Genomic DNA, 20,729 nt, shown 5'->3' with positions numbered 1-20,729 from the left:
ACTGGCAGTCTGTGAGAACACTGGAAAAATATCTGATTGATTATTGGAAAGACTTTTCCTTTAATCATTGTATTTTTGTATACCGAAATGTAACAACCCAACTGTTAAGTCAGAGGGTGCGGTTAGTTGAACTCTTTTTTCCATTACATTTTATACACGTCTTCAGCAGACCCGATCTTCTTCTGACAGGGATGCTTTCATTGCATTACAGCTCATTACACTGAATTGCTGTACTTTTTACTCATGTGATGCAATGTATTTCCGAGTGAATCAATATAATAAGGTAGAAGTTTTAAAAAATAACATCTAATGTATCAATGCACTAATGAACAGTTCTCAATAAAAGCATGTGTTCCTAAAGTAAATACGGTCAGTTTTGATTTCCCCCTCCTACCTGAAAATAAATGACACATTTTGGCATTGATAAGTGGCATCTGTGCCTCCCACTCTTTGAAAATCTCTGCTGTCCATCCACCGTTCAAGAAGCATAATCTCACCTCCCCTTCGCCTCACGGCTAACACGCTAGACTACGGCAGCTCATTCATACATTCAGCCTCTCTCTCTCTCTCTCTCTCTCACACACGGTCTCTCTTGCTATGACTCACACACTCTCAGCCTTCACTCAAAGCCTGACTGCTCTCACATATTAGCAAGGCTGAAGAGGAGACCTGCAGCTGCCAGGTAAAAGACTTCGATGATTACCAGTCTAATCTGCTTGATTACCAGATTTCACACACAACCACTTCTGCAGGGCTCACATTTACAGGATCATGATGCTGCTATTCTTAAAGGGTGCTCAGCTGTCTATATGGTTAGTGTTACATGTTATGCTGAATTGTGAGAGTTATGTATGTCTGGTAGTACAGTGTACCGGCTGACAGTGTGCTACTGCTCGTAGTGTACAGTTGTGTGTGTGTGTTTCAAATGGCTGCAAGTACAGAGGGAAAGCTGAGAGAGGATGAATGGACTGACTGTACTGCGTATGTGTCCTCCTTTACGCTGCTGCCGTATAAATGAGACTCGGGGTGGATGGGTGCCGGGGGTCTTTCACTGGAGGGAGGGGAAAGTTAAAACCCGGGAGATGGACATGAACAGTAGAGATGAAGTCACTGGAATTTGGTTGATGGTTTGCTAATATGTAGTACTAAAGAGACTGAAAATAACAGATGTTTAGAAAAGGCAAAATACTGCTTTTGTGGGATGCCTGACACAGGGTTTTAGCGAATCAACAGAGGCTGTATGACTGCAGAGCTGAGATGCTTTGTGTTGTTTATCTCTGTCTGCATGAGTAATGTTTATGTAATGTGAAGTTATACGAGAGATTTCGTTATGACCATGCTGCACCTGCAGACAGAGCATTTGTTGCTTTGAAATCTCAGAAATTTCCCAAATGGTTAAAATGGTCTTTATCTTGAACTTGAAGTCTCTGAGTAGCATCAGTGTGTGCATTACATTCAATGGGTTATTTCTCATGAGCTTTGCTAATTGTGGTCTGCTAATCTGGATTTAATTGATAAAATAAAATAAAATGAAATCCTGCATTCATCTTTGCAAATTCAATCTTGCATCTCAAATTTGTGAGACCGTATCTTGCATTGAATTTGAGAATATATGACTTTACTGTAAGATTTTACTTGATTTTATTTTTAAACGAAAATACTAGATTCTGATATTGTTTTTCCACGTCCATTCGCTCCTGTCTGAAGAGATGAGGGTTTTTGGAGAGACGGGGGGCACCTTGGCTTGTCAAGCACTCATTCTGTAGTCAGGGAGGATGCTGGGAGATAAATTTAGCCCTCCAGCTTTGCTTCCATCTGCCATTGCATGGTTTAGGGCCGTTGCCATAGGAACCACCATTAGGTGCCCATTCGTGAGCGAAAGGGAAAATTGGCGAGCTTTCTTAAATGTATTTAAACGACATATTTTGGATTTGGTTAAGTACAGTGTAAAGCTTATGTTTTGTGTGGTTTTGACAGAGTGGACAAAGCTTTATGCCCAGATTCGAACCATCTGAGTCTGGCAGGGTTACGCAGTGGTTTGGTAAGTCTAGTCACTGACCTCATTATTAAAAATATTATTTTCAATTGCTCACAGGTGCCCAGTGATCATGTACAGTGCAGCTTGATGATTCTCTTTGCCACATATTGAATGTTTTCATGTTCTCATGAAGTCAGTACAAATCAGTGCCTTTGGTTCTTCCCTGTTGCTGGCACAATCCCTTTAAATGTTCGTTTTGTCTGTGATGTAGGATATCATCATGGGTTGAGTTTATTGACTTTATGGGTTTACCTCAAACGACATCATTGTGTGTTTCGAGTTTAATTCTAATCCTGACTCCTAATCAAGAACATGTTTGGAAAAGCAGCTCGGAGAAGACAGATCGGCCCCTCTGTGTGTAGTTTGAAGACAGAATTGGGGAACTGTAATAGAACTGTGTTCGAGCTAAAATGAGTCATTATGATGTGCCACTGCAGTCTGTGATTCAAGGTCACCAGTGTTTTTGAGTAGGAGGACAGAACAGGTGGTTCTTGAGAAGTGAATGTTTGCTTGACTCACATCCAAGTCCAGACAACCACCATGTTTTAGGCCTCATACACTATCTGTCCGACCTACATATCCTCATCAAACATAACAAACCATGAGCCAAAGAATGACATCTGAATACAAGCCTGGCAGTTTCATGTTTTTTTTTTTTGGTTAAAACCGAGGTTCAGATCTCATCGTTTCAACCTTTTTGACTTGAGATCTTCAAACTACAGTGCGTCTTTGTTACAAAATAAATAAATAAATAAAAAAGACTTGTTTAGAGTTTCAATGAGTATTGGTTAATTTTGGTTTACTGAATGTAATTGTCACCTTTCAGATTCTCTACACTACACCAATATGTATGCACAAGGCAGCATACTTTAATAATACACTCATCAATATGTTCTGTTTTCACTATAATTGGAAGTCTGTGAACACTTAGAGTTGGATTCACACAACAATTCTGCTGGAATGTATAGTTGGCAGTGATTTTGATATGTACCAGCAGGATCTCCTGTGGTTCCACACCTAACCGCCCCCTAAAGCAAAGTGTGGGTGCCAATACCAGCTGGTCAGTGAGTGGGATGCCTAATTCCTTATTGTGTTCTAGCATTGGCGTAGGCAGAATTGTATTTTTGGGTGGGCCTGGGCAAAAGTGAGCGGGCACTAGTAACTAACGGATGAAGTCTGACTCAAAATTCAGATTATTTAAATCTTTTCATCGATCATATTGAAAAATAAACTGTAGAACAAAGTGAAAGACACGGATTTTAAAACAACCACTTCTCTGTCACCATCACAACAATGAACTACAATCATTTAAAATAGCCCCAATCCCTATACTATTTCATATTGCAGTACCTGTCCACATACAAAACCTGAGTATCAGGATGAAAATTACATTTATTTATTTATTCTAAAACAGAAGTCATTTAAAATGTTATTTGTATATTTTGAATTTGTATTTTATCATTATACATAAATTTAGCCTATTATTATATATTATATATAAATAAAGTGTATGAAATTATTTTATTCAGAAATGTCATGTTTGTGATTTTTATGTGTTAATTTTATAATTAAATTAATAGATCTACATATTTGGAAAGTCAGTAAGTCGCCATCGTCAGTCACAAAATGTATAAAAATAATCTTTGTGAGGATGACTGGCAACAGCTGGTTTTACATTTTTTAGACACCGCACACTAAACAACTTTAAACATTGACTGAAAACACTGCCTTAGCCCAAATCCCTTTGTTCTAGTGAAGGCAGTGTCAGAATTTATTTCCACAAGCATCAGTGCTGTCTTATATTGTGCTTTTGTTAAGAATACCAAGAAGTCCATAGTCTTCACTACTTGTTTCAATCCATTCTACTTAGACTTCTTTTTATCTCTTTTTATTAGCACATACACATATATTTATAGAAACTCTAATGCATTGTAATGTTCTATTAGTCTAGTTAGACAGTTTGTTTTAATCAGTTTTCTTTTAACAGTCAAAGTGAACAACTGTTACAACGGAAAAGGAAGAAGGTTTTACAGTCTTATTAGATGTAGTTCATTTAGTGATTCAATGATGTCAAAAGTGTTAGTACTTTAGTACCAAGCAAACTGTGATAATACCCGTCTTTCTATATTGTTGTAAATACATAGTACAAACTCACACTGATAACAGCTATCTTTTTGACTTACAGGTGACATCTAATGTTCCAAATGTATCTGAGTGCTCTGTGTGGCCTTAAGGTTTTGAGCATTGCTACACACACAAATATAAGTGTGTTTGTATTGCATTTTATTAGTTTTAGTTGTAACATAGAATTGACAGTGACAAATTTTGTTGTCTTCTGATATTCCCCAGAATTTAAATCTCTGAAGTGGATCATCACAAAGCAACTACAGAATACTGGGACTTGAGGGCATTTGTGGCGTATCAAAACGTATTTCCCATGGATTTTCAAGGCCAAGAATAAACAAGGAACAGAAGAGGCAGAATTTCCTGTAACATAAAAACTAAAGAAAATTGTAGTTGTATTTCATATAATTCCTTTTGAAAGACATTCTTCTCACATTAAGCAATAATGTATACAGAATGCTCCAGTTGTGACAAATATGTACAATCCATGCATATGTTATGTGGAACAAAGTATTATGCGATACTCTGAATGGTCATAAATTAATTTGGTCATTCATACAGTCTGAAATAAACGGTACCTCAAGCTTTCATCCCATTTTATGGAGGCTTTGCATAGCCAGTTGGCCACAGGGGAGCAATCTGTAGGTTTAGAAAAGCAGAATGAGACTCCAGTGGAAAGTCCCCAGACACAATCAGTCCCGCAGTATCATGAACAAAACAAAGTTGTCAACCAGCAGCAACATGCAAAACAGCAAAAACATCTTAATATTGAGAGAAAGCGTCTCAGATTACAGAGGAAACCTGCTCAGGAGACAGACACTGTTACAGAGGGAACCTCTCCAAGGGCATCTGGAAGTTCTGGATGTCTTGTTTCTAACATGAGGAAGCCTTGTGAAATGCCATCTGGAGCTTCATCCTCAGCAGTATCAGCTATACCATCCTGCTCCATGGATGAGACCCTGGAAGTTACGACTAGACAAAAACGTGAGCGTAAACCTCAAAAGCCTGGAAAATATTTGTGCTCATACTGTGGTCGTGCTTGTGCTAAGCCCAGCGTGCTTCAGAAACATATTCGATCCCACACTGGAGAGAGACCTTACCCCTGTGCACCATGTGGGTTCTCCTTCAAGACTAAAAGTAACCTTTACAAACACAGAAAGTCCCACACTCATAGGGTGAAAGCTGGTCTCACTACAGAAAGGGATGGACCAGGTATAAGTTGTTCAGAGGAGCCACTTACAGAATCAGATGAAGAAAGCCAACCATCTTCCTTTTTAGAAAAACAAAGAATGTCCACTCAAAAGTTAGATGCCTCAGAAAAATGCTCTGAGGGACAGTTACAAGGTATAGAAGACTCCCATGCAGTTAAAAAGAGACTTGCAATGAGACTTAGCAGAGGGAGACGAACACCAATAGGATCATCTGATGAAGCCTCCTCATCGTTTGGTCTAAATAGCAAAGGTAGCACAGAGTCTGGCTATTTCTCTCGATCTGAGAGCATGGAAGTCTCTCAAGATAGTCCACCTAACACAAGTGCCAAAAGCTATGCAGAGGTCATCCTTGGAAAGTTTGGTCGCCTCGGTCAATTACAAAGGTCTGCTCGTGGACAGCATGACAATCCTGCTGGGCAAGAAGGGAAAATAATTCCATTCACTGTGCCTAAAAAGCAAGTTATTGACCACATAACTAAACTCATCACTATTAATGAGGCTGTGGTAGACACCAGTAAGATTGACAGTGTCAAACCCAGAAGGTTCTCACTCTCTAGGAGAATCAGCACAGAATTGAAGCCAACCTCTTCCAAAGAGTCCTTTCTTCACAGTCCAAAAGAATTAGATTTGAGTGCAAAGAGCAGTGGTTCTATTACTCTTGGTGTACCTTGTGAGAAATTTCAGCCCCATTCTCTTAGTATTCCGCAAGCTGACCCAACCACTGCTGCTCCTCTTCTAAGAAGTCACTCTATGCCCTCAGATGCAGGTGTTAGTGATGTGTCTGAAATTTCTCGTAGCCTTCGCCTTAGCCAATCCTTTGATGACCAGCAGCCTGTTCAGAATCGGCGTCATGGTATGCTAAGACGGCAGCCTGCCATTGAATTGCCCATTGGTGCTGAAATGACCATGAAGGAGCAATCCTATTCCAGATCACCACTTCATCCCTCAGTTCCAGATCCCAGCCAGAAACAAGATAAATTCGAGTGTGATGCATGTGGTATAGTTTTTAATGACTGGGAGAGATGTCAAACACACGGACAACACTGCTGTATGGTTCACATTTCCCAACAAACTGAAAGTCAACTCTATCAAGTGGAAAAGCCCACAAGAACACACACAACCCGTCCTGATGCTTTTGCATTTAGAAAAAGAAGGAAAGAAGAAAGTATTGAACTTGAAGATCATTCTTTACCCTCTGTTTCTTATATACCACGGAAAGGATCTACACCATCTTGTGAACAGCCTATTAAAGGGACCATTGAACTGGGTCAAGAACATGGGACAGAAGGTGCTTTGAAAGGAATATCTGTCATACAGCATACTAGTTCATTTGAGAAACATGAAAGTGCTATAAAAACCTCTGGACCAGATGAGGTCTCACACTCTCATGATGTCTCTCACTGTTCTACTTACTCACAATCAAAGCAGCAGGCAACTAAACCTTCCATCCGTAAACTTGTACGCCAACACAATGTCCAACTGCCAGAAATCTTGGTCACTGAAGATTCAAATATCAACACCATGGCAGTATCACCCCCTCCAGCTATCCCTAAAATTAAAGACATTGAAAAGGTCAGTGAGTTCCAATGGCCCCAAAGAAGTCCAACTTTGGCCCAACTTCCAATTGAGAAGTTGCCGCCTAAAAAGAAACGCCTTCGTCTTGCAGAAGCTGCCCAGTCATCCGGGGACTCAAGCTTTGAATCAATGTCCCTGCCTCACAGTCCAAGTCAAGACAGTTGTGTGTCTCATAACTCCAGTCGATCAACATCATTTGAAGAGGCTTGCAAAGGTGATTCAGATACAACACCAACTAGGAGATCAAGAGCCATTCATACTTTAACAATTCCCACAAATTATCACCGAGAAATGAGGCGCTCTGCATCTGAGCAGGCAGCCCATGTTCCTCAGCATGCTAACCTTATTACAGAAACTCGAAGCAAGTCATTTGACTACAGTAGTTTGTCTCCAGATCGAACCCCTGCAGGATGGAGAGAACGGCGGAAATGCCTTCTAATGAGGCATAGTGCTGTGAGGGAACCGGAGGAGGAAGACCAATCTTCTAAAGTCATCAACACCAGTTCTCCAACTAAAAGGACTAACACATCAACCAGCTATAGCCCAGGCACCTCCTATAGCCCAAACACCACCCATCGTGTGATGTTAAGCAATACTATTCACTCATTTGGTGAGAAGCAGATCATGCAATCACAGCATGTTTTATCAGAGAATACCCAGCCGTTTCATACTGACCAGCCCTCAACATTGGGAAGTCTGCTTTGTGCATCAGGTGCTGCCAGAGCTCATTATTCTTCAATGTCGACAGGACTCAAGCTTGAAATTCCAGTGGAGAATGAATTGGTGAATTCTGATACAAGCGTCAATCAACCATACCTCACTCATTATCACCATCAGAATATTGGTTTTGATGTTACTACAGAACTACTGAGACCTTTACCAACCCAGAAAATTCCAGTCCGACTTAATTCACATCTTCCACATTATGCAGGCTCCATTTATACACAGGTTTCACAAACATTTGCCTCAAGTCCTCAGGACCCTTGCTGCGCTGGAGTTAGTTCAGTTGCAGTGACCTCAAGGTTTGAAATCATAGACCAACAACCAATGTCTAATGGATCTAAATCAGTAAGTGCTGGTGCAACCAAACGTGTGCTCTCCCCCACAAGCAGTGAGGAGCTCAGCCCACTAAGTAAGCAACAACAAAAACAGGCGAAGGAGGAAAGGGGCAGTCAGGAATATGAAAGTGGAAATGAAAAAGTTTTGATCGAATGCAAGAAGGAAGAAAGCCTTGGTGAGCAAAGTGACATCTTCTCTATAGAACACAAAGAACCATCATTTCCTACTCTTAACACTAACGTTAATTTTAGCTGGTGCTATTTAAACTACATAAAGCCCAATCCATCCATACAGAGTGAACAACAAAACTCAGTCTATTCCTCATGGTGTACAAGTACCCGCAACCCATACCCTCCTGGCCTGACAAGCAAGGAAGTGCTAGGCCTGTTGCACTGCAGGCAGAGACATTCAGCACTCATCTACACCATGGCGGACATGTCACCCTCTCTTGACAGGAAACAAGAAACCCCTGACTCCCAAAAGCCTAACACGACTGAGGTAAATGTAACAACTCAATTTATCTAGTCAATGCATGAAAATTCTTACATTTGCAGCTGTGTTTTGGAACATGGTTGCAGGTTCCTAGCTGCTCAAGCTGGTCATTAGTTGTTTAACCAGCTACCATGTTCTCAAAACAACTTGACCATTTTAAACTTGATTTTCTAACAGGGAGAATGGCTGATATGCTAGGTTACGTTAATTTTTTTAACTTGGGGGCTTATGTTTGTTTAGCTTATTAGTTCAGTAATTTAAAAGGTATATGACTTAAAAAATAATAATAAAAATAATTCGCTTCAAATTCCACATTCAAGTCTTTTATTCTTTTGTAATTTTATTTTATTTTATTTTTTTACTTACTATTGACATGACAACCTTAAAGTAAATCAGTTCTAATGCTGTCTGGAAAATGTTGAATGAGACTTCCCCCCCCATCTCTATCTCCCTGGGCACCTCGGATAGGGTTGGTGAACTTGCCCGTGTCTCTCTCGAGTGTAGGTACATACCACTCAGCGCACAGAACCGAAAGAAGCCCAGCAAGCTGAGTTGAAAGAGGTAGAAAAGAAAACAACAGAGGAGAATGAGGATCAACAATCTACCTCCAAATACAGCTCACGGGTTCAGATTTGTGAAGGAGGGTAAGTCATACTAATTTAAACACTTGTACAAATGCAGTGTGAAAAAAATGTGATGATGTAGAGCCACACGGAGATGCATTTAGCTGTATACGTAAAAAATTTGTATCATATTGCCATTTCGTCCAGACGGATTCCGGTGTTTTAGGAGCCTGAATCCACTATTATTTTAAACCGGGTCCCAGAGTGGATAAATCTGAAAATTACACCCTTGCGTTTTCATGTGTACAGCCAATCCTGTATAGTTTGTGAAATGATGATGTCATCACCCCACATCTAGACCCTAGTCAGACACCACTACGTCACTTAACAGCAACAAAAACAACAATGGCGGACTACATGCTTGTGTTCGTGCTGCAGAAGCTACCAAGCCTATTAACTTTACTAAAGCACAATCAAAAATTACTAAAGCAAAAAATGCTATGTATATGCACATGCTCCAAGTTTTCTTCTCCATTTTTAGTTTATCACTGTGGCAGAAATACAGCGTCACCCACTGGTCTGTATACTACATTGTTTTGAGTCGGTTTCAATGGTTTTGTGTGTATGCAGATATTTCTTGAGACGACATGTTTATAGAATTTTTTTTTTTTGAAAAAAATAAATACAAAAAAAAAATTATATATATAAGAAAAAAGGCTCTGGCTTCATGTGGATGTAGCCGTAAATGATTGCAATATATCTTAGCTACAGTGTTTGCAAGGCAGCATTGTATATAAATATATATTTTGTTGCTTTTTTCACAATTTTCTGTAAGCATTTCAGCAAACCTTGATTCAAAATTTGTTTTGTAGATACATAATCCTTGTGTACACTATCTATGTGCTGTCTGTTTTTGTTTTTTGTAAACATTGTACTTGTAAAATGCAATAATAAGTTAACATAATGAAACCAAGTGATAATGTCACTGAGATATTTGCAGTTACATTAACCAGTTCACCGAATCGATCTGAATCGTTTGAAACAGTTCGCATAAGCATTAATCCACAAATGACTTAAACTGGTAACTTTTTTAATGTGGATGACACTCCCTCTGAGTTAATACAAACCAATATCCCGGTGTAATACATTTACTCAAACAGTACACTGACTGAACTGCTGTGAAGAGAGAACTGAAGATGAACACCGAGCCGAGGCAGATAACGAACAAAAGATTGACTCGTTCAAATGACATCTTAAGTCATTTGTGGATTAATGCTTATGCGAACCGTTTCAAATGATTCAGTTCGATTCTGTGAACTGGTTGAAGAAGATCCGGTTATATCGAATGATTCGCTCGCGAACCGAATATCACTACATTTCAGTGTTTTGAAATCTCACAACAGACCGGAAGAGAAGACAATGCTGAATAAAGTCATAGTTTTTGCTATTTTTGGACCAAAATGTATTTTCGATGCTTCAAAAAATTCTAACTGACCCTCTGATGTCACATGGACTACTTTGATGATGTTTTTCTTACCTTTCTGGACATGGACAGTATACCATACACACAGTTTCAATGGAGGGACTGAGAGCTCTCGAACTAAATCTAAAATATCTTAAACTGAAGATAAACGGAGGTCTTACGGGTTTGGAACAACATGAGGGTGAGTTATTAATTACATAATTTTGATTATTGGGTGAACTCACCCTTTAAGTCGCTGTTCTAAGAAATGAAGTCAGGCTTGGGAGATGCAAACTCACAACTGCAAGTTAAAAGTCAGAATTATGAGAAAAAATTGCAATTAAGTTTTTAAAGTTTTTTATAGTGGCATTTTTTTTTTATATACAGTAGCATAAACATGCTTCCATAGATACGCCATTTCATTTAGAGAGAGAGAAAAAAAGATAATCTTTTCAATACCTTGCAAGCAGGTATCAATTTTAGTTCAAATCTGGATTTTAATACTGACATAGATGCAGAAGCTGTGGTGTTTCATCCATCTGAGTCTTTTACTTCTGTCGAAGTTCCTGCACTATACACCCTGCTCATGCTGTAAGTATGGTGGCTTTCTGTCACCAGTTTGTCAGTATTTTGAGCAGTGTTGTTCTTGCCCCGCTGCAGGAGATCGTTGGTTGTCAGAGCCAACACGGACCGTCTGTTACACAGTCCGAGCCAGGAAACTACCTAGCCTGGCGGTCACTTCCTGTGGAACCCCACAGAATCCCATTTACACCATACTGCATCAATGATTTTGGTCATTGAGCTGCAGGCATATGGAGATGACTAAGATGCAGTAAACTCACATTTTGAGGTGTTTTTATATGAATGAAAAACCAATTTCTAAGAGATTTACGACAGTGGTTCTCAATTGGATTTGCTTCAATATCCAGATTTTAAGTGGCAACCAAACAGTACCATTACTGTTTTAAGTACACAAGTAAAATGTCAATAATTCACTGCACAAAACATTATGGTTATTATAAAGTTATGGTTATGTTAGACTTTATAAATATTAGAATTCAAAATTTCAAAATATTCATTAGAAAATACCACACCAGAGTGAACATGATATGATGTTTTAATAATTAAAAAATCACATTTAATGATAATTTGAAATGTGAAGACCATCTACCCTACTTTGGTCAGCTTTTCTCATCATACCCATTTGTAGGTCAGAATTTACAAAAACTTGACATTGTTTTGTTTGCAGCACACTGCACAGCTCTGCATTAGCTTGTGTATCTATTCTTCCATGTTCTTGTGTGTATAAATGAAAGACAAATGAAGGTAAAGTCTAGTATGACTGCGGCTTGAACCATTTTAACCCTTGCTATTAAACTCATATTTAATGTAATCTGGGTAATATCATTTTGGGACATTTTAATTGGATGCATAGCATTTAGCATTCCATGATCCAGTCGGAACAGACCTTGGACACATTTTCGGATCTTGACCCACCAGTTGAGAACCGCTAGTTTAAAGTCTAAAGTCTAAAGAATAGTTCAGATGCTTGTAAAAACACATAGACTACAGAATACCTGTGGTTAGAAAATATGACTGTACTATACTGTACGCATAAAATAATTTTTGTCATCTGCATACTGTATGCATATCCTATGTGTGTAAAAAATGATGTATACTATGGGCTGTAGCCCTTCAAAGTATACTCCAATTGAAAGTGTGTGCAAACACTGGTGTTAAGCACAAGCACACTAGAAAGTTTCATCCTTATCCAATATCTGCACTATTTCTCTATAGATGTTATGACTGATAAAAATGTTTGTGTACTGGTTTAAACTAGAGTTACGGGTATCTTGTAACCAACTCGCACAAGTGCTTGACAACATGGTTGTCAGTTGTTGTTGTTGCTTCACATCTGTTCTTTTTTCGACTGTGAAACAACAATGTGAAACAACAATAAAAAAACAATTATTGCAAAAAAAAAAACTTATAGAGAAAAAATAAGGCACATGAAAAATTCTGGCTGCATGCATAGATTATGTTCATACTTACTTTGCTCAGTTCAAATACCTTAGCATACGCATAAAAACAGAAGCACACTCTGTACTATAAGGGATCCAAGACTTGTTCATTAGAGCAGTGGTTCTTAATTACAGTCCTCACGTACCACCGCTTTGTACATTTTGTATCTCTTATGACTTCAGATGTGAAGAGTAAGTGGTTCTTTTTAATGAAAGAGGGAAAACTATATAATAAAATAATCTGAGCTATGAACTAAAACTATGATTCAGTCAGGCTTCAAGACTTATATGATCTACGTCATACACACTACTATAAGAAAGAAATGTAATTCTTCAAGGTTATGTGGTCTGTAACTCAGTCTGTCATGACTGAGATCAGTTAACAGGCACACGTCTTCCTAGAAACAACCATCTGCGCTGTTTCTGTGGAATGATGGCAGTTGTAAAACACAACGTACTCTTCACAACAGCCATGAAATTGACTCATAATTTGGCTGTACTCCTCCACCATGCAAGTATGGTCTTTGGGGAGCGTTAAAACAGAGTTTAGGACATATTTCTGTCCCTTCAGAATGAAAAGACTGAAGGTGGTTAGGGTGGTTTGTGAATCTTAAAATGGAAGCTCTGAGGTTTTACTTGATGAATGAGGGGAGTGATTTTGCATGAAGGTTTAGAAATTGAATTTAGTCAGCATTTCAGGTGGACGTTAATTATGTGGTTTCTGCACAATTTGTCAACTCTTAAAATTATATTTCACCCAAAAATTAAAATTACCCAATGATTTACTCACCCTCAAGCCATCCTAGGTGTATTTTCTGACAAATACAATCAGATTGATATAAAAAATTTCCTGGCTTTTCCAAGCTTTATAATGGCAGTGAATGGGTGATATTAATTAGTCCAATAGAAGCCCAATAAACTCTGCCAATCCATCATAAAAAAGTGCCCTACAGGCACCGGGGGGTTAATAAAGGCTTCCTGAAGCAAATCATTGCATTTGTGTTAGAAATATCTACGTATTTAAAACTTTATAAACCGTAATCTCTAGTTTCCACTAACTGTCGTACACGTGTTCACAAGAGTGGCCTTCCAGCAGATGATGTAGGATGTAGGCGTAGCGTAAGCTCCGGTGAGAAGTGATGAATGTGGAAGCACAGCAGAGAGAGCAAACAAAACACCGGTCATGAATCAGAAGTAGAAAACAAGGATTTGTAAAGAAAAATTTTGGAGGATTTCCATATCATTTAAATTTTTAGACTTGGCTGATGATAAATCAGGCAGAAAAGCATACAGGCTCACTTTACAGGAGAACAACAAAAGTCATAATCTAGACACCAGGGGGCCTCATTTATAAAACTTTGCGTAGGATTTGCGTCAGAAGTGGCGTACGGATGAAACATAGGACGTGCGTACGCACAGAAATATTCGGATTTATAAAACCGTGCGCACGCACATCCTACGCATTTTTCCCTTAATAAATCACAATCAATTCTAAATGTAGCGCAGCTTTTGCGGCTTCATGATACGCCCATAGTTGCCCATAAATAGTCCGTGAAACGCCCACAAGTTCATATTCATTGATTGCAAAATCATGGCAAACACAGAGAAGAAATCAAAAAAACGTAACTTCACTCAATGTGAAGTAGAAGTTATCGTTGGCGAGGTGGAAAAGAGGAGAAAAATGTTGTTTGGAGGGCACAGTGTGGGCATTACTATTACTAATGCCAAAAAGGGACTTGAGTGGCAAACGGTGGCAGACGCCGTAAATGCTGTAGCCTCACAACCTCGGACCTTGGCCGAAATAAAAAAGAAATGGTCGGACATCAAAGTCGAGGCAAAAAAACGTCTAGCGCTCCATCGCCAGAGTGTGTCTGCCACGGGTGGGGGAAAGGGGACACCGGAGCTGACCCCTCTTGCATCTGACAAGCTACAGATGTCGGTAATAATCGACGTGGAAATGGGAAATTGTTCAGCGCAAATGTAATTTCTTGTTGCTTTCTGAATGGTTGAGACATACGCCATACATTGTTTTATCAAAAATAAAACAAACTAAAGGCATATGCATGAATACCATAATTCCGTAGCTTATGAAAAAATGTTTTACTATGAAAACAACTTTCCCCAGTGGACAATTAATACATCTATCTATCTATCTATCTATCTATCTATCTATCTATCTATCTATCTATCTATCTATCTATCTATCTATCTCCTTAATTATCTATCTATCTGTCTATCTAATTGCATCTATATCTGCTCCGCCAGACGGACACATTGACGAGAATATCAGTTTTGTACATTATTTCGTTCTGTTAACTATATTATTTATGAGGATGAATTGCACAACATGCCAATATTATTGCAGAACATATTTCACTTTTCTTTTTGGAAATATGTGTTCATTTGAATTTCTGTTGTAATTTTCGTTTGATTTTTTTTGTTTGTTTCACTGCTGATCGATCAAACGGGTGTTCGTGTAGGCTGTTAATTGTAAGACTTGCTTTGTGAAGTCTTCATGTTATTTATGAGAGGCAGTATTGTCATTTTCACTTTCACTTTCACGTGTTTCTTCCATCTGCCGACGGTGTCGCCATTTCTCATTTCACCCGTTTTTGTGCGTACGCCTGGGTCAGAGCTTGCGTGAAGGACCGCACATTTTCCCGTCAAGTTTGCTTTTTATAAATATCAGTTATTGCGTAGAGAGTGGCGTACGCCTTCTTTTGTACGCAACGTTTATAAATGAGGCCCCAGATTATCATCAGATCTTTATTTTATTTTATTTTTTTAATAGTTTTTACTATCGCTTTTTAGCAATTTAACATATCCTTATTTTTCCAAAAAAACTTTGGAACGGTGGTGTATATTCTTACAAAAGATTTATATTTTGAGGATCATGCTGATATTTTACTATTAGGCCCCCTAATAGTTGACTAACCTTTAGTTGACGAGAAGAGGCTTTTATCAGTCGCTTAATCGCAGAAAAAAAATATCCACAAGAAGTGCACAGACAGATCATAAACGGATGGATTTTGTTGTAATACAGTACATCCAAATGCTCGCCTATAATTCATCAACCTCAAATATGGCTTATCATCTGAAATATGTAAGTAGTAGTAACTTTACATGGCCACTCAATCTAATGTTAACCGAGAAAAATGTGCGCTATTTAAGTGTCTGAACAGTAGGGGGATCACAGCATGACAGACTGAGCCGCCAGTGCGGTCGGTCACTTGCTCTTAAAATTCTCCATTTTGGTCATACAGATAAATGTAATACATCTTTCAAATCTGTAAAGCCTCTATGTTTATTTGTGTGCACTAACTATAACAACAAAACATTGCGCTTTTGTAAAATAATGAAAGCAAACTGGGTGCGCTTTCTGCCGCCTCGGCCTCTGTGAACTTGAGCGTGAAAGTAACTCTGTGTATACTTCGCTTACAGAAATGAAAAATATATCTATAGAGAGAGAAATGTCTAATTTCAAATGAACCGATTCAAATGGAAAACAAATATTCTCAGATTATGTAATCCGTATGAAACTTGCATTTCCACTACTACTGTGGAGATGATGAGTCAGTGTCGTTGAAATCATCTCTTAAGACGAAAACACTACTTTATCAATAGATTATTAAAATATTAAAGCAGTTTAATCTTACTGTTTTTCCCGACACATACATAATCATTACTTCTGCCGGTGTGCTGTGGCAAGCTTGGGTGCCTAATAAGCTATGTTGGCAACTAAAAGCTCATTATCATGATTTAAATGGTTTATTAATAAACTTGTAATTAGTCAACTAATGCTTAACATGAACGACTACTAGTCGACCAGAAAAATCTTTAGTTGAGTGTAGCCCTATAAAATAGAAAACCATTACTGTAAATTATAATAATATTTCATAATATTACTGTTTTTACTGCATTTTTGATCAAATAAATGTAGCCTTGATGAGCATAAGAGACATACTTACTGATCACAAACTTTTGTAAGGTAGTGTATGTCTGGAATGACATTTGTTATTGGATCACATTAATTAAATTGTTTACTGTGTGAAGAACGTCTAAGGTTACGTATGTAACCCTGGTTCCTCGATGGAACGAGACGCTGCGTCGAGGACGTCAGCCTCGTCTCTGAATAATGTGTATAATCAGTCCAAAGGAAGGGCGAGACGTCATAGGTGGGTGACGTCAGAGACCAGGAAGCATAAAGCATGAGCGGCAAAGCCGGAAGTCAGCCTCAAAGGATGAAGCAAGCGCCAGCCAGAGATGCCGGAAGAGTGGCACTGCGACGCATCGTCTCGTTCCTTCGAGGAATCAGGGTTACATATGTAACCTTAGACGTTCCTCTTCAGGAACTCGAGCTGCGTCGAGGACGTTTGGGGAACGAGAATCCCCATGCCGCCAGACTTTCAAATCTCTGCCTAGTGTGGAAGAGCACAGCTAAAGCAAGAGAAGGAGCCTGACAGAATTCGGGGACAACCCGTCCAATGGCCAAACTTCAGAAGGAGTGAGTCTTGACCCCCAGGAGAGGGGAGATCAGAGGACTCGAGGCTTAGGATAACATCCTGATCACCGCTTAGCATAAGCTTCTACTGGCCGGAGGCCTCAGCCTCAGCGCACCATGGAGGAAACATGTAACCAGAGGGTTTCTGCCCACTGACTGGCCACCGAGAGGGGCGCAGTAGGCCACCATGGCCGCCACATGGACCTTCATGGTGGAGTGGGTCAACCCTGCGGAGAGCCTGCAGGAACTCCAGCACTGTACCATACGGGCAGTTAACTGGGTCGAGCTGGCGGTCTCCGCAGCAAGAAGTGAAAAGCTTCCACTTCAAGGCATACAGTTTCCTCAATGAGGGAGCTCTGGATTGGAGAACGGTCCTACAACCTTGGTTGAGAGACCGGAAGCTAAGAGCTGTGCCTCCTCAGAGACAGCACCTACAGCCTCTAAGCTCCATGCGGGGGCGCACCCTCCGCCTGCGAGAGGAGATCTCTCCTGACGGGAACCTCCCATGGAGTGCCGTCAAAAAGAGAAATCAGGCCCAGGAACCAGACCCGGCCTGTCCAGAACGGGGCTACTAACAGCAGCCGGACTCCGTCCCGTCGCACTCTCTCCAGAACTCCCGAGAGCAGAGCAATCGGGGGGAAAATGTACAGATGAAGCCTCGGCCATGTCTGTACCATGGCGTCCAGCCCCAGTGGAGCTGGATGAGTCAGAGGAAGAGGGGACAGTGCGATGTGTCTCGAGTCGCAAACAGATCCATCCGAGTCTGGCCCAACTCTCCAACTCTGCTTCATCACCTTGGTGTGAAGCCGCCATTCCCCAGGCCTTTGCCCCTGCCTCAACAGGATGTCTGCTCCCATATTAAGATGCCCAGGGGCCTCATTTATAAAGCGTGCGTACGCACAAAACGGGGCTGGAAACGTACGTACGCCAGTTCCCACGCAAAGGTTGTGATCTATAAAAAACAAACTTGACGGGAGAATGTGCGCACCTTTAAGCAAACTTTGAGCCGTGCGTACGCACATTCTGGAGACAAAGGGAATTGGCGACACCGATGGTGAGGTCGTGAACTGAAGTTAGATTGTAGAAAATAAATGTGAGAAGAACGATTATAAGAATGAATGACATTTAATTTTCACTCCATTTCATACGTTATATCCACATTATCATGAAGATTAAATCCAACAGTGTTATTTGTGCCGATTGTTTTAGGCTATATACATCTAGTAAAATCCAAACGTAATTCAAAATGTATTAAAAGTAAAATAAAATAATAATCAGCGCTGCCTTACAGTCACATTGTCCACAACGGGAGCACAGGAGGACATGGCGCGATACATGTGATAGCCTACAGAATAGCATGAAATACCCTTTTATTAGAGAACTGCAGAACACAGTGTAAAAAGGAAATATTTTCCTTAATGTACATAGCCTATATCATAAAATGTCAAAGTCTGCAAATACAGTCATGAAGCACAATCGCTACTCATCATCGGTCCTAACTATTACGGTGTTCATTACAAAACCGTCAAGAAGCATGTGTTCACTATAACATTTTCGTCTTAAATTTTCGCCCACAAATTAATTAAGTGATTTTGTCAAGGTGTTAACGATCAGTCTATTTGCTAGAAACATATAAATTCTCCGGTGACCCGGGTATGTAATGCTTCATGATGGCACTCCTGGCACTGTTGGAGGATTACGCTAATGGCAGAATAAGGAGAGAACGAGTTTTCAGGGACCATGATGATTTCCTGGCCCATGATGATGACTGGCTAATAAGCCGATTTAGATTCCCTAGAGCTGTGCTCTTGGATCTATGTGCTGAATTGGGTCCAGTATTAGAGAGGGCAACACGCCGGAACCATGCCATCCCAGTCCAAATACAAGTCCTCACCACTCTGGGGTTCTTGGCAACCGGCTGTTTCCAGCGGGAATTGGCAGACAGGTAAATTAATAATATAAAAAAACTATAAGTAATCCTCAAATTTGTCTCTAAGACCTTTTTGTATATGAAATAATTCTATTGGAATCTATCATCTCACCCTATAGGTCTGGTATATCACAGCCGTCCCTGAGTGCCATAATATCTGTCGTTTTAAATGGTATACTTAATATGGTTAGTCGATACATCAGGTTCCCCTACACTGTGCGAGAACAGGCCGAAATTAAAACGCAATTTGCAGCAATGTCTGGTTTCCCAAATGTAATCGGCGCAATTGACTGCACTCATGTTGCTATAAGGGCACCATCTGAAAATGAATTTGCTTATGTTAATAGAAAGCATGTGCATTCTATTAATGTGCAAATCATATGTGACTCCAACATGACCCTCACAAACATTGTGGCACGCTGGCCTGGTTCAACACATGATTCCTTTATCTTGACACATAGCAGTGTAGGGAACAGACTAAATGCAGGCGCAGTACGTGATGGCTGGCTTCTTGGTGAGTTTAACAATATTAAAAAGTAGAAACTGTAACAATTTTGTTTTTAATATAATTATAACCTGCAGGCGACAGTGGCTACCCCCTGAGACGCTGGCTCCTCACCCCATTTTTAAACCCGCAGAGCGCAGAGGAAACTCATTATAACGAGGTCCACTCTCGTGCCCGCGCAGTTGTGGAGCGTGCCATCGGCATCCTGAAATGCAGATGGCGTGCTCTGGATGCCTCGGGTGGCAGACTTTTATACCATCCAGCAAAAGTGTGCAAGATTGTCAGGGCGTGTGGTGTTTTGCACAATATAGCACTGAGAAACGGTATTCCTCTCCCTCCTGATCTCCCTCTACCCCAGCATTACGACCCCGAGCCACAGCCCCCTGGCCGACAAGAGGGATATCAACGAGGTGCAAGAATCCGTGAGGATGTCATGCGGCGTTTGTAAAGAAAGACAAAACTCAAGGTTCATGGTTTAACTGCATCTTTTAATGATTGTGCAATTTCTTGCATCACTTCTCTCATCTGCCGTAGCTCATCTGCAACCCTGTTGACAGCGTTTATTGTCTCTCGCTGTAACTGCAGGACTGCGTCAGTGAGTACCCGACCACTTTTGGACGTGCCAGACGCAGAAGGGGCACTGCTTTGAGCCGGACGCTGTGCATCTGCATCTGAGAACCCCTCACCCTGAACCTCCTGTTCATTTACAGCTTCAGACTCCGGAAGGACTGGAGGACAAACAATTGGCAACATTTATCCATTTATCACCCCACACACTCAAATGTACAGCGTTAATGATTAAAAATCGGTTTAACCTTGCTCCTCTGTGGTTTCAGTCACGTCAGTGTCTCCCTCCTTTTCCGACACAATACCACACACGCTGACCTCCCCAATTATAGCCGCGATTTTGCTGTCCACTGATGTGAGATCAGCTGTACATGGGCCCCCACCAGTTGCAGCCACGCTCTGGCGGTGGGAGGACAGTTTTCTCTTTGCCTCCACCTTGAATGAATGAGAATCTTTATTTCACATATTTTGCATACTGTAAGCACATGTAAATAAAACTTTTTGAAAATCAATATTGCTATTTATATAGGTATATAGCCTAATAAAACACAAATGTAATATGTTGGTAAAAAAAAATTTGTATACCTTCAGGTCGGACCATTTTTTCTTTAATTCTGCAACTGTCCGTTCTGTCCCACTGACACAATTGACGGCAGAAGCAATACTTTGCCACTCGCACTG

At 40.2% G+C, this 20,729-nt stretch overlaps 1 protein-coding gene across 1 annotated transcript in view; it reads left to right on the top strand.

Moving 5' to 3' along the window:
* Positions 1-580: 580 nt before the first annotated feature.
* LOC132104816 (transcription factor HIVEP3-like) overlaps positions 581-20,729 on the top strand; it is a 30,863-nt gene continuing 10,714 nt past the window's right edge. Inside the window, exons 1-3 of the mRNA XM_059510348.1 lie at positions 581-682; positions 4,388-8,505; positions 9,004-9,143. Coding sequence (XP_059366331.1) covers positions 4,762-8,505; positions 9,004-9,143 — 3,884 coding nt within the window. The 5' untranslated portion in view covers positions 581-682; positions 4,388-4,761. The remainder of the gene's footprint in view (positions 683-4,387; positions 8,506-9,003; positions 9,144-20,729) is intronic.

This window comes from Carassius carassius, chromosome 25, assembly GCF_963082965.1.
Source record: "Carassius carassius chromosome 25, fCarCar2.1, whole genome shotgun sequence".
In the NCBI taxonomy this organism is placed as follows: domain Eukaryota; kingdom Metazoa; phylum Chordata; class Actinopteri; order Cypriniformes; family Cyprinidae; genus Carassius; species Carassius carassius.
This window is presented reverse-complemented; position numbering and strand designations above follow the sequence as displayed.